This window comes from Ochotona princeps, chromosome 1 (genome assembly GCF_030435755.1).
Source record: "Ochotona princeps isolate mOchPri1 chromosome 1, mOchPri1.hap1, whole genome shotgun sequence".
In the NCBI taxonomy this organism is placed as follows: domain Eukaryota; kingdom Metazoa; phylum Chordata; class Mammalia; order Lagomorpha; family Ochotonidae; genus Ochotona; species Ochotona princeps.
Window position 1 is genome coordinate 98,085,910 of NC_080832.1, and position 14,896 is coordinate 98,100,805.

Sequence of the window (14,896 nt, forward strand, 5' to 3'; positions counted from 1 at the left end):
CCACCTTATTTGGCAAAAGGGGTTTTACATATGTTATTAACTTTAAGATCTGGTGGCTGGCATTGTGGTGTGATGTGTTTTTGCCACCACCTGCAGTGGTAGCCTTTCGTGAGTGTTAGTTTGGGTACTGGCTGTCTATCTATCGACTTCCTATCTAGCTCCTTATTGATGCACCTGGTAAAGTTGAAGAACGTAGCACGAGTCAATAGGCACTGGGGGCCATGAGGAGGACTTGGAGGAAGCTCCCAGTTCCTGGCTTCGGCCTGGTCCAATTCTGGCCATTGTGGCCATTTGGGATGGGGGTGAGCTATCATATGGAAGATATTATCTCTATATCTCTCTGTCTCTCCTATAATTCAGCTTTCAGTTAAATAAAATAATTATTTTGAATAATTTTAAAGCTATTGAAGCAGGAGATTATCCTAGAAAATCCAGATGGGTCTGTTGGGGTTCATTGGTCTAACGGTGAAAAACAATGGATGATGGAGGCAAAGACAAGAAAGATGGGTTTTTCAGATGAAGGAACAAGCCAATGGAAAGTGAAGATGGCAAGAGAATGGATTTTCCTTTCTAGAAAAAGCAGCCCTGCCAACAGTTTTATGTCTGTCAATAGGTCTATTTTGAGAATTCTGAGCTTCAGAACTGCAAGATAGCTTATTTTTGTTTTAAAACATGTCATACATAGTCAAATAATATATGATAATCTGCTAAAGGATGTTCTGACTATATTAAGTAGAGAAAAATTATAAAATGGCACACACAGAATTATAGTATTCTTATATAAAGATGTAACTGACAGCATGCATTGAGGAAAGGAGCAGTTTGATGTATGCTAATTTGTTATAAGATTGTAGGAAGTTCATGTTCTTGTTTTCCTTAAGATTTTTAATTTTTCTTGGAAAGTCAGATTTACAGAAAGAAGGAGAGACAGAAAGATTTTCTGTCTGCTAGCTTCAATGGCCAGAGCTGAGCCAATCTTAAGCCGAAAGCCTGAAACTTCTGGTTTTCCCATGTGGGTACAGGGTTCCAAGACTTTGTGCCATCTTATACTTTTTCCCAGGCCACAAACAGGTAGTTGGATGGGAAGTGGGAGAGCCAGTACAAGAACCAGTGCCCATATGGGATGCCAGTGCTGATTCATGGGTAGGGTGGGAAGTATCATCATATTCCTAAATTTCCATTATGAAATATGTGAAATAAAAACAAAAATAGTTGTGTAAAAACAACGTATGTGGATTTCTGTATGCTTTTGGGATAACGAGCAGGATTAGGCCTGGGCTCTGACCATGAGGATTTTCTACTTCTCTCTGAAGGACATTGCACTCAAGTTCTGGATGTTTTTTGTTGAAGAGCCTGAAATCCTCACAGCAGCTTGGAATTGCAACCCAGCAGTTCCCAGTTATCTTTCCATGTGCTGTTTCCTAGGTTTTGAGCTTCATCCTTTGATTGTTTTCAGTCACTTATTTTGAATCAAAACAACAATAAAGCTCCAATTGGGTAGAAACACATCTTAGCTTTTCTTTAAAAATAAAAAAGATTTATTTATTTTTATTTGAAAGGCAGAGTTACAGAGGGAGGGAGGAAGACAGAAAAAGAAATCTTCCAGCTGCTGGTTCATTCCCCAAATGTCAGCAATAAGCAGAGCTATGTCAATCTGAAACTGGGAGCCTCTTGTAGCTCCCAGAGGTCCAAGGTCTTGGACTATCCTCTGCTGTTTTCTGAGGTCATTACAAGGCATCTGAACCAGAAGTGGAGCAAAAACTGGTGACCATGTGGGATACCAGCACTGCTCATGGAGAATTAGCTTGCTAGGCCACTATGCCAGTCACACAACTTAACTCTTCTTTGATACTTCTAAAAATGCTTTCAACCAAGATATAACTTGTTTTATCACTGAAATACTTTTGGTTGACATTGGTCTCAGCACATGTTCCTAAAAAATGATAGACTCCATCTATACCTCATGGTGTAGAAATGTTGATCAGCTCTGGATGCAGAGAGAAGTTCAGCAGATGGAGAGAATTGTCAGAAGATACCTTTTCCCTGCTGCAGGCACCTGATTCTCCGTCAGGACTGTGATGAACCTGGAGTGGTGCAGAAGGTTCATAGCACACACAGCTGGGCTCCTCTAGAATGCCCTGCCAAATTTTGTCCTCATCCAAGGCAGACATCACAACAAGTGATTGTCATGGACAGAGGGAAATGGTACATGAAAGTTTCCTCTATTCCATCTTTGTGTACGTTGGTTCAACGCAAGGATGAATCTGCTTTTCTGAGGTGCTTTGCTAACTCTTTTCTTGCTGTGAGTGCGGTACTCCATGCCTGTTCACCTGAGTTCCCTCACCGTTAGAACTCAGCTTTGGGGAAGATGCTATAGGCACTGTTGCAATGTCAGTATCCCGCATCAGTGTACCATGTAAAATCCCAGCAGTTCTGCTTCAGATCTATGTCCCTGTTAGTTCACAGACAGAGTATCTTGCAGTAGAGGCAGAGGAAGAAGGTTCAAGTACTTGGGTTTTAGGAGACCTGGATATTGGCTTGGCTCAGTTGTAACCATTGTGGCCTTTGGTTAATGAACAAGTAGATAAAACATGCTTTCTCTTTCTCTCTCTCTCTCTGTCTTCTCTAACTGCATTTCAAATAAATAAATAAATTTTTGACAAAAATGGGGCAGGTCAGTGTTGTGGTACATCAGGTTAAACTTTTCTCCCATGATTCCAGAATTGTCATCCCACATGAGCATAGGTTCAAGTCCTGGTTGTTCCACTTCTGATTCAACTCCCTTTAAAGTGCCAGGAAAAGCAGCAGAGCTCAGCCCAAGGGATGGAGCCCTTGCAACCAGGTGAGAGACCTGGACTGGGGTTCCAGCCTCCTGGGTTGGCCTAGCCTAGCTCTATTGCAGCCGCTGGGGAGTAAACTGGATGGAAGATCTCTGTGTGTTTCTGTCTCACTCTCTGTAACCTGCTTTTCAAATAATTTTTTTAATAGAACTTACCATGGTATACTTGTTACTTTGACTTTGTTCTGTTTGATTTTTACACATTTTAACATATGAATATAAATAGAACAGATATGTATTTCATAGATGCAGTTCTAAGAACACAATAATGCTTTCCTCCCTTCAGCCTTTTCTATTCCTTTATTTTCTCTTTTTAATCTTTTAATTTTTATAATAACCTATGTTCAAGTTACTTGATATGTTACATTACATGTTACATCTTTACATATATTATACACATTATATTACAGTGTATATTGTATTATACATATTATACATATATTACCTATATAGCATATATATTAGTAATATACATAGGATAAATGTTTCTTTAAAAGTTCTACAAGTAAAAAGTATTCATTTATTTATTTTTATTTGAAGGGCAGAGTTGCCGAGAAGGAGAGATAGCTCTGCTATCAATCCCCTAATGGCTACAATGGCTGGAGCTTGACCAGTCTGAAACAGGGAGCCAGGAGCTGGGAATTTCTTCTGAATCATGTTGGTGCAGGAGTCCAAGGACTGGGATAATCTGCTAATACTTTTCTAGGTTATTATCAGGGAGCTGGAAGAGCAGTGGAACAGCCAGGGCTTAAACTGATGGGATGCTGGCAATACAGGTGAAAGCTTAACCTGGTGTGCCATGACACTGGCCCCAAGTGTCTGTATTTTTCCCCATATTTTTTACTGTACTTGTATTGGACATGGGCTCTGTTTCTCTTCTCAGTGCATGCCAGGTGTTTGTGTACACATCTTTTCCCCTGTGGATAAAGCCAAGCTGTATCTAGAAATAAGCAGGAAAAACAGTCCATATCTTTGGATAATATTTCTAATTCTTTCATGAGTTTTTTAAATAGTTCTGATGTGAAGATAGTTTCATTTAAAACCTATGTGTGTGTATGTGTACGGGCCAGCATTGCAGTGTGGCAGAGTACACTGCTGCCTGTGATGCTGATATCTCATAGGGATACTGGTTTAAATCCCTGCTGTTCCAACTCTGATCCAGTTCCCTGCTGGTGTTCCTGAGAAGCCAATGAAAGCACTTGGGCCCTTGTACCCATTTGGGAGACCCTTGTGGAGTTTTAGGCCACTTACTATGGCTTTGCCCAGCCCTGGCATTTATGACTGTTTCAGTGGTCAACCAGTGGATGGAGGATCTCTTGCTCCATCTCTCTATAGCTGCATTTCAAATCAATGCATCTTTTAAAAATATTTCTTTTTTATTGCAGATACACACACACACACACATATATATATACATATATATATATATACACACACACACACACATATATGGAGAGAGAGAGAGAGAAGAGGAGAGACAGAGTGCAAATCTATCCGATGGTTTACTCCCCAAGTGACCACAACGGCTGGAGCTGTGCCATCCGAAACCAGGAGCCTGGAGCTCTTCCAGGACTCCCATGCGGGTGTAGGGTCCCAAGGCTTTGGTCCATCCTTTCCTGTTCTCCCAGGCCACAATCAGGGAGCTGGATAGGAAATGAGGCTGCTGGGATTAAAACCGGCATCCATATGTGATTCCAGTTTATGTGAGGTGAGGACTTTAGCCACTAGGCCACCGGGCTGGGCCCTCAATGCGTCTTTTTTAAAAGCTATTTATACATATGTGTGTGTTTCTTAAATAACATAGTAATTGCACTCTTTATGGGGTATAGTGTGACATTTCAATACGTGCAAAAAAATGTCTAATAATCATGTCAGGGTAACTGGCATATTATTACCTGAGATTCATATCATTTCTTTATGTTGAGTGCACTCAAGATTCATTTTAGTGAAGTGATTCTCCTGTCTCTGTTCTGCCTCTCCCCTTAAATGCTGTGGAAAGCTCTTGGCTGTTATTCAGTTGGAACGAAGATTTAAGTGCTACAAAATAAAGAAACAGGACAATTAGTGATTTTAAAGTGTGTTAACCCACAAAGATTATTTTCCTTCTCTTCATGCCCATTTGGTGAGAATGGTACTCTGGGACTGTGTAATTAGGGATGAATAGCACTGAAAAGCCCAAGTAATAATTTGTAGGAAATACAATTATGAGTACAAGTCATTAGTGGGAGTAAATGAATAGTTGTTGGTTAACAGGTCAACAATGAAAGCCTAATGTGGTTAAACATTGTATTAAATTACAAGTTAAGAGCCTGACTCCTTGTCATTTAAGCATATTTATAAATTATTTAGCTTCTTAAACTGTATTTTATATGCTTTTTGATTTGTGTTACAGAAAGGAAGGAGCCACCTAATCTGGGCTTTAAGAGTTCTGCAGAGAAATGACTCCTATTTGAGATGTGTACAATGCTTTCTTCATCAGAGAAGTCAGTGCGCTTTGTGTGGCATTTAAATTACAATTATGAAGTAATGAATATAATTTTTGAGGATCAAAGCTAATTGGTTAAGTAGGTAATTTACAGTTATTTGCAGACACTGCGACTCCCATGACTTGCCTAGCACTGTTACTGGTTTCAGTAAATCTAGTTTCATAACTTGGTGTTGATATTTTATTTCTATGTGATCCTATCCTTGAATCATTTTAAATCCATATTTGTGCAATCTATTAAAATAAAACACACACGGATACTATACACACACACACTCAATTCCCAAATGATTTTTATCTCATTGTAAAATTATGTAGCATCCATTGCCTTTAACTTCTCAACAAATATTTGTGGTTTTTTTTTCCTTTTTATGTATTGGAGATAGATAGATAGATAGCCAGCCAGTCAGTCAGTCACTTGGATATATATCTAATGAGAGTTTATGAGTGATTGTCTAAAAGACAGTATTTAAAGAGATTTAAATGATTGTGAGTTGAATGTTAATCACGAGTCTAAGACTGTTTTAGGAATTGTGGCATTTGTTCTTACAAAGGAAACATGACAACAGTCATTTGTTCATGACATTAATTATTAAGGCTTGGAAATAAGTCATATGCATTGTAATATTTAAAGAATGATTTGGTACTAATATATATGCTGAGTGTAAATATAACCTAGGTTTCCTAGGTGTTCATGGATGCCTCAGCAGTGGGAACACATTTTGTACTGCCTGCATTTCCTTGGTATCACAGATTCTCTAACCCTTTCCAACATTGGCATTTGCTTGTTATGGATGCCCCTACAAAATGCTACATGTGAATCCATCGGCACGTTGGTCTGCTATAGTAATTATAAGCATCCTCCAGGCTCTTTTCCTCTGGCTGTGGCTTCCTTGACTTTGTTTTCTATTATGTAGGCAGTAAGTACTACCTCATTTCTGCCATTGCTGCTGGTTTCTGCCATGAAATACTGAACACATTCTAGGTTCCAGGGTACAGCTCTTCATTATTGTTAGATTGTGAAGCCCATAGAGATGGGAGTGTACTGTGCCGTGTGACAGCATGTGGTGACATTTTCCATGACAGCCGCTTATGATTACCTGAATTTCAGAATTTGGGTGCATTTTTTCCTGTCTGTCTAATTCATGATTATCATCTTCAACATATTTGTGAAGCGTAAGTTACATGTTGCAACTTTGAAGGGTATTGGTGCTTTGATGGTGAACAGAAATAAATACGGATTTTGTTATCAAGTTTAGTAAATGACAAAATAGGTAATTATAGTAAGAGGCATCAAACTGGAGTTGTGTTAAGTTGTAGGAAGGACATGGTACAATGATTTGTCCTCCCCACACCCATGATGGAGTTTAAGTTCCATTATGAGCTGGCTAGGGAGTGGAAATTTAACCTGTTGTGTCTGGACGTGAAGTCTTTGTGAGGTGTTGAAGTTATCAGGATGGAGTTCCCATGACTGAAAACTGCAGACTTTGGAGAAAAGGAAAGACAGTAAGGGACAGACAGGCAGACTGACTGAGCTTACTGATTAACTAACCAGAGGAAATAAACTTACGTGCATAACCCCTTGCTTCTCAGGATTTTGCCAGCAAGAAGAATATCTCCTGTTGTGAGTCTTCAGCCCAGAGACCAGAATTTCCAGCTGAAATGAAACTCTTTTTCCTTTTATTTCCCCAGCCTGTGGTATTGCGTTATTAGTGTAAAATCTGTCTAAAGAGTTCTTCAAGTTCTTCCTTCAGGTTTGGACTTGGGTCCATGTGGTCAGGAAAGCGTTGTAATGGAGGCAGAATCCATGCTGGGTCTATAATCCTGGTTCCCCATCTGTGCCTTAGTTAAATTGCTTCTATCACAATGACCCACCAACTCCCCCAGATTCATTTGGGCATGCTTCTGTGCCAGATGTACATGGAGTTTTTGCTCAAGTAAGGATCCAGCATCATAGCAAGGTATGTAGAAGAAGGCACAGAACAGCACTCTCGGGATTGTGGTAGAAATTCTTTCTGAAATTCCATGGAGGAATCAGGGTATGAGCTATGTATTAGAAGGATACTTGAAACAGGGAGCTGACACAAGTAGAGGAACAAATTGGTGGAGGGTAGAGTTGGTGATGATCCCATTCATTGAGACAAGGGAAGGGGTCTGCAATTCCCAGAGTAGAGAGTTAAGAAGTCAAACCATACAGTTGATTTGGGTTATGAAATTTGGGGATTTGTTACTGAGGACTAGAGGAGATATTGCAGAATGATGGACGAAAGTGGAATGTAATCACAGACTTTCAAATAATTTTCAAATAATATAATCAGCAGTTAGAAGAATGAAAACTGTTTGCAGAGTGATCTAACACAGGGAAATATTTTAATAATTTTGACATTTTCAGTTTAGGGCAATGGTACCTTATTCAACTGTCTTTTTCCCTTGCATAGTTGGAAGTATAAGACTGGCACATACGAAGTATCAGGCTTGATGTTTTAGCAAAAACATATGGGTGGTATTTTTTTAATAGGCGTGAACTAGAAGCTTTGAACATTTGAAGGGCATAAATTTGTGTTCATAGTTTGTAAAGCACATTAAGTTCTCATGTGTTTTTTCATCCATTCAAACTTGATCATATTCATAAGAATGATATTTTTTCTCTACTTTCGGTTCTGCAATGTGTTGCTTTAGAGTTCTTAGGCACACAAGTAGATGTTTGTTTCATATTCACTATATAAACATTTGGTCACAGAGTTGGTAGTATTTTTGTCTTTGATAAACATTTTTGTGGTAAACATATTTCTGTGTGACATTCAAGAACAAGCCAGAGTAATTCACAGATATATGCATATGCATATGAAGAAATTTTATTACATTTTATTGTTCCTAAAGGTTAAGATATACAAAGAAGAAATAAAATTATTTTCTTTTGGATGATTTATGTCTTAATTTTCACCTGCCCTATAATTAGGAATTTTGAACTTTGTAAATTTTTTAAGATAAAATTATTGTCCAAGTATTCTTCAAGAATTACATCATTAACCCAGCGACCTTTCTAAGCCTAAAACAAAATTATTGGTACAAAGTGCCTGGACACACACAGACAAATAAATAAAGGGGAACGTTAAAATAATTTGAAAATGATTTATTGTTGGCTGCCTCTGTAGTTACAGATTCAAGTATTATTACTTTATTTTAGTACAACAAGGGAGGACAGTAACTTGCTGTGGGCTAAAGGTAAATTATGATCTATTGCAAAGGAGGAAGGAAGTGTTCTGAGGAAAGAGGAAGAAATTTAAGATAAGCTATGTATTTTCTCAAGGATTTCTTTGGAGAATGACTTGCAAAAAACAAAAAAATCTTTGCTTTGACCCTTGCTGGAAAACCCAAAGTAAAGATAGATGGGAGGCTTTCTTGAATCTGGGGGAGTTAAGGACTGATTTGCTGGTAGGAGGATAAGCAGATACATATGCCAGAGTATGATACAAAAATATCTACTGTTATGTTTCCCCTTCTTTAACTTGGCATGGCAGTTCTATTCTGGATACACCCAGCTTTACAGTTTGAAAGAATTACATTCACTATAACTTAAGGCAACCATTGTAAAGTAATCTTGATTTTCCACTGTACTTAGTTTGGGAAATGGATAGTAGCCTTCATATTGGAAACTAATTCTGGATTTCAACATCAATGATTATATAATTCTGTGTTCTTGTTTGAGATAAAAGGTGGTATAATTTTGTGCTTAAAATGTGATGCAGGGAAGGAAGAAAAAAAAGAATAATGTGTATGGAAGGTTTATTGTGCATTCAATTTAGCTGTTTCACAGAGGCCTCATTTTATCTACCTAAAATCCTGTGGTAGAAGATGTTGCTCCTTTTGTTTTTAACTATAGAAACTGAAGTGTACCCATGAGTATGTTGCTCAGAGGAAAGTGGAGGAATATTCTGAGACTGCGGTTCAAATGTAGGCTTAGCCTTACTATGATTTCTGTGTTTTTCAATACTTAATTGTTCTATATTGGATTTCTTCTATTGCCACCTTGTTACAATATCCAAGTGGAACTCCCTACAATGAAAAGTAATCTTCCCAAGTTCAGGCTTATTGGTCCTGAAGCTGCTTTTCTGGTTTCTTCTTTTATGAGATTCTTCAACTGGATAATATTATAGTCTTATTAGCAGAAATGTATCTAAACAAAGAAGCCATCCATTGACCTGGCAGTTAAAATGCTGCATAGGATGCCTACATCTCCTTTTGGAGCACTTTGATTCAGTCTCCCGTTCAGCTCCTGATTCAAGCTTGAGTCCTTATCCTTGAAGTCATTAGTAATGCTGATCTTTGAAATCAGTAGCAATGGCTCAAGTAGCTGCTTTCCTGCCTTCCATGCAGATTGAGAGTTTTTGGCCATAGCTGGGGCTATTGAAGGCTTTTGGGGAGTGAAACAGCAGATAGTAACTCACTCCCTCCCTCTCTCTCCTTAAATAAATATGTAAATAAAAATAAATTTAACCAAAATTTTCCTGGACTGTTTAGGCTTGCTCCCAGAAGTACTTGTTACTCGTCTTCGAGCAACTGCTCATGCCCAAGACACAGTATTGGCTCTGGAAGATGCTGTGGACTGGCACCCTGGAGATGAAGTTGTCATTATCAGTGGGACCAGTGTTGAAGGCACCAAACCAGTGGAAGAGATTGTTGTTGTAGAAACTGTGCACAATGCAGAACTTCATCTTAGGTCACCCTTGAGGTACTGAATGCATAGGTTGGGACATTGTCTATTTATTTATTTATATATTTATTTATTTATGTATTTATTTATTTTCGAGAAAAAAAATCATTTACTTGTAAAGATAAGTTTGAGAAATGGGGAGCGACAATGAGAAAGAGATCTTTCATGTGCTGATTCACTTCCCAAATGGCCTCAATGGCCAGGATTGGGCCCGGCTGAACTGGGGAATCTAGTTCTTCCTCCTGGGTGGCAGGGGCACAAACACTCGGTTCATCTTGCACTGCCTCCATGGTACATTTAAAAGGAGCTGGATTGGTCCCAACACGATGGCTGAATGGCTAAATCCTGATCTTGCAAATCCTAGGATTCCATATAGGCACCGATTTGAGCTCCACTTCCCATACAATACCCTGCTTGTGGCCTAGGAAATCAGTAGAGGATGGCCCAAAGCCTTGGGACTCTGCAGCCACAATGGGAGACCTGGAAGAAGCTCCTGGCTTCTGACTTCAGACTGGCGTAATTCTGGCAATTCTGGTCACTGTGGGAGGAAACCAGCAGGTGCAAGATATTTATCTCTGTCTCTACTGTTCATAATCTGATGTGTCTTTCCAATAAAAATAAATATATCTTAAAAAAAACATAAAAGCAAATGTGGGAGGCTGGACTAAAAGTGGAGCAGCCAGACTAGAGCTAGTGGGATATGTGGGATGTCAGTGTTATAGACCATGGCTTAATTGCTGTGCCGTATCAGCTGAAGATATTAGTCATTTAATAATGGCCTCTTATATTAAATAATGCTAGATCCTCTAAGAAAAGTGTAAACCATGAAGCATTTTTCTGAATTAAACATCTTTTAGAACGTTTTATTTATTTATTTATTTATTGAAAGACAGGTTTTACAAAGAGAATGAGAGAGAGAATGATCTGACAATCTGAAGCCAAGAGCCAGGAGCCAGGGGAGGATTAGCCAAATGAGCCATTGCAATGGGCCCATGAATTAAACATCTTAAGTAGATTCCTCTTGTAGACTCTAGAATTTGTGTTTTAAAGCCAGTGTTCAGCTATGAACATAGGAGTGCATGTTGGTTTCTCATAAAACAATTGTTCTGGATATATTCCTAGGAGTGCTATTGCTGGGTCATACGGTATGTTGTATTTGAGTTGTTTGAATGTTCTCCATACTGATTTCCATAGAGGCTGTACCAGCCTGCAGCCCCACCAGCAGTGGAGTAGGGTTCCCTTTCAAAAACATGGAAGCAGCCAAAATGCCCATCAACAGAGGATTGGATAAGAAAGCTATGGTTCATCTACTCCATGGAATACTACTCAGCTATTAAAAAAAACAAAATGCAGTTCTTTGTGGCCAAATGGGCCCAACTGGAAACCATAATGCTAAGGGAAATGAGCCAATCCCAAAAGGTTAAATACCACATGTTTGCCTTAATTTGATATGATGTTATGTATAACAAGTTATGTTATGAATGTTATATGTTGTGTATAAACCAAAATTGAAATGTCAATGAGGTGGTCACAGAAGGTGGATAAGAAATCGCATTTACTTTTACCATATTGGTTACTCATTACTATGTCAATTAATTCCATAATGATGTAAATTTTTGCTGATGGTATGTTGGAGCTTTTAATTGATCGGGATGATACTCTGCTGGCTCTGTCTTCAGACCAGAGAGAGTATACCTAAGAAGCTGTTGAACTTGACTGGACAATAAGATGCTGGACTCTATGTTTGGTATATGCTTGCAATGGGGGAATCTCAACTGAACTTGAACTGTGGTTATGCAACAAGGTGGAGGAATCCACCATGGTGGGAGGGTTTGGGGAGGGGTGGGGAGAATCCCAGTACCTATGAAACTGTGTCACATAATACAATGTAATTACTGAATTTAAAATAAAATTAAAAAAAAAAAAAAAAGCCAGTGTTCAGTGCAACACAACATAGCTTCTAATTTTCCTATGCTTGTACCCATCACCCACTCTTCTGTGTTAAAGTTTCTGAAGAAATTGAACCCTAGAGGGAGATTATTAGCACAATTGATGGTCCTACTCTTCCTAAGATTTGCAGTAATGTCCTTGTTTGTACCTTCCTCTTATCCTTTTCCCTTTTTCCCCAGATATTCTTACAGCTTCACTGAGAATTGGGCAGCTGGACAATACTCTGTTCTAAAGGCTACTGTGGCTCTGCTCAGCAGGAGGATTACCATACAAGGAAATCTAACTCTGGAGAGGAAGAAGCTCCTTGCTTCATGCCAGGAGGCCAGTGCCTCAGAAGGTACAAAAGTATTATCTTGGAAAATCCAATAAACGTAAGAGCATATTCTTATTGTCAGGTGACATATGGCATTACTTTGGTTGACCTCTTTTGAAATATAGTAAGTCCTTAATCTTTGAATCTCTATATTGTTTTCAGAATCTGCTGAATAAATTGTCATCTAACACTTTCTTACCCTTCTCCCCATGCAGTCTGACAGCCTTGTGAAAGAGACAGAGAAAAGCAAAACAAATAAATTGATTATTTCCCTGGGAAAATTATTGCAAAAAATTAAGTTAGGAGAGTTGAATTGTATTTATATATTCTACTTTTTATGAATTTAATTCCAGGCCCTTTATAAGATTCTCATGAAAACCTTAAATCTAGAATCATGGGCTCAGGCAGCATATTCTTATTAACTAGATCTGAAGCCTCCACCCCCACTCCATACACCCATATACCTTTGGGTTTGTTTTCCAAGGAAGCTACCACATATTTTAGGTGACAGAAAAAGTCAATTTATCTTCTAGTAGAATAGCAGGCATTGAATCACACTGATGTGCCTATTAAACATCTATTTCAGGGATGGTTAGTTTAGTAGGTTATATTTTGGTTTCCCAGACTGTAGGTTATGAGGCTTTCATATGTGGTGAAGACATCATTTGTCAACTTTGGTCCAGGATGGTGTGGATGTCAAGGATGACTTCCAGGCATGAGCTGTGGATGGATGATAACACTATTCACTGAGATGGGGAGAGGAGCAGGTTATAGGGTGGGAGAGTAGCAATCATGGGTTTAATTTTGTACAAGTGGAAATTTGGAAACCAGAGTAGCAATGGAGTAGTAATGTCGAAAATAGCAAGGCTCAAGTAAAGAGTTGAGTCATGTTTGCATATAAGCATAAAGGTTTGATGCAGCAGTAGGGGAGTTATTAGGAGTAGAGAGGAACCTTGGCCTCATGCCCCTCCTCCCACACTATCAATTCACAAATGTATCTTTCTGAAAAACCAAGCAAGATAATACTGAGTTAGAATCCATTGACTACCAACTTGAACAATTCTGTCAAATTGAAATTTGCTTTCTATTTAACTCTCTTGGTAATTTTCAATTCCATTTTTTTTAGATCACATTTTGGGAACATTGCATTTAACCATGCTGCCAGTGAGGGCATGCTTTTAGATTTGAGTTCTTTTAACATTTGTAGCTCCTACTGAAATCATCTCTGATTTTGATATCATAAACCTTAAGCAAAATTATAATAATCTCAAAATAAGTCACTGTTTTATGGTAGGTACAAGCATGGGGACAAAGTGGCTAAATCCAGTGGGTAAGACCTTGCGATTTGAAAACAGAATGGCTCATTGGCACAAATACTTAGACTAAATTATCTAAATGTAAAACTTATCTATTTTTTACATAGGATATTTTTACACAAGGTATTCATTTTCTTAGTGTTAGCAAATGACTGGGCTCTGAGATTTATTGGAGAATGGTATATTATTTAGTATTACTGGTCCTTGTTTGATTCATTAACATGGACAATATGAATCAATTCAGGATATGATTTTAAGAGTTTGGTTCACTCCTGGAAATGTCTTGTGTCAGCAGAAATCATTCTGGATCCTGAGTTCACAACCCTTTGTAACAACAGTAGTTATATGTTTTAAGTTCAGGTATCAGCAGTGCAGGTTGGGGAGGAAGTATTAGTGCAGGAGCTTTGGGGCACTTTTCCATTTTTATGGCAAAATTATTGTTAAGTCCCCAAGCCATTAAAAAAAAAACTAATAAAGTTAACACTAAAATGTGCTATGATTTCATTCAGTGGTTCAATGTTTTCCCTACAATTATCAATCACAAGAAGGTCATTTTACTTCATATTGTCTCCAGGGAATCTCTTGAATTAAAATAAGCATAATTTTGGTTGGAGTTGTGGATTTTAGTCTACCTTATTGTGACAGTAAATGAAGTAATTGATTTTGGAATATCTGGAAATTATAGAATGATGGCAATATGATTTGCTATTTGCTAGATCTATTAACTGATAACCCACAGAAGATAACTATAAAAAAAGATTATTAAATACAGCAAAAAGTAATGATTTGTCCCTTTGTGTTAACGTTGCCTTTTGGATGGGAAATTTGTTTAGCACCATGTTCTACAAGCTTTAGGTTTCCTAGACTTCATTCTGTCTTGCAGGTGATCTGAAGAACTGTTTGCATTCCAAGAGTGAGAAGATACTGGGGTCTAGGGATCTGGGGGCCAAAGTAATCATCCAGTCCTTCCAAGAGGAGGCCAGTCAGGTCCAGTTGAAGGGAGTGCAGTTTCGAGATCTGGGGCAAAGTTTCCATAAGCATCTGAGCGCGCTCACTCTGGTGGGAAGTGTGAAAGGTAAGGGTATCTTTTTTTTTTTTTAAGATTTATTCAGTTTATTACAAAGTCAGATATACAGAGAGGAGGAGAGACAGAGGGGAAGATCTTCCGTCCGATGATTCACTCCCCAAGTGAGCCGCAACGGGCGGTGCGCACCGATCCGATGCCGGGAACTTGGAACCTCCTCCGGGTCTCCCACGCGGGTGCAGGGTCCCAAGGCAT

At 38.6% G+C, this 14,896-nt stretch overlaps 1 protein-coding gene across 1 annotated transcript in view; it reads left to right on the plus strand.

The window, feature by feature from the left end:
• PKHD1 (PKHD1 ciliary IPT domain containing fibrocystin/polyductin) overlaps nt 1-14,896 on the plus strand; it is a 440,412-nt gene that overhangs the window by 176,088 nt on the left and 249,428 nt on the right. The window contains exons 37-39 of the mRNA XM_058662233.1: nt 9,846-10,056; nt 12,168-12,325; nt 14,501-14,692. Of these exons, the coding sequence (XP_058518216.1) occupies nt 9,846-10,056; nt 12,168-12,325; nt 14,501-14,692 (561 nt within the window). The remainder of the gene's footprint in view (nt 1-9,845; nt 10,057-12,167; nt 12,326-14,500; nt 14,693-14,896) is intronic.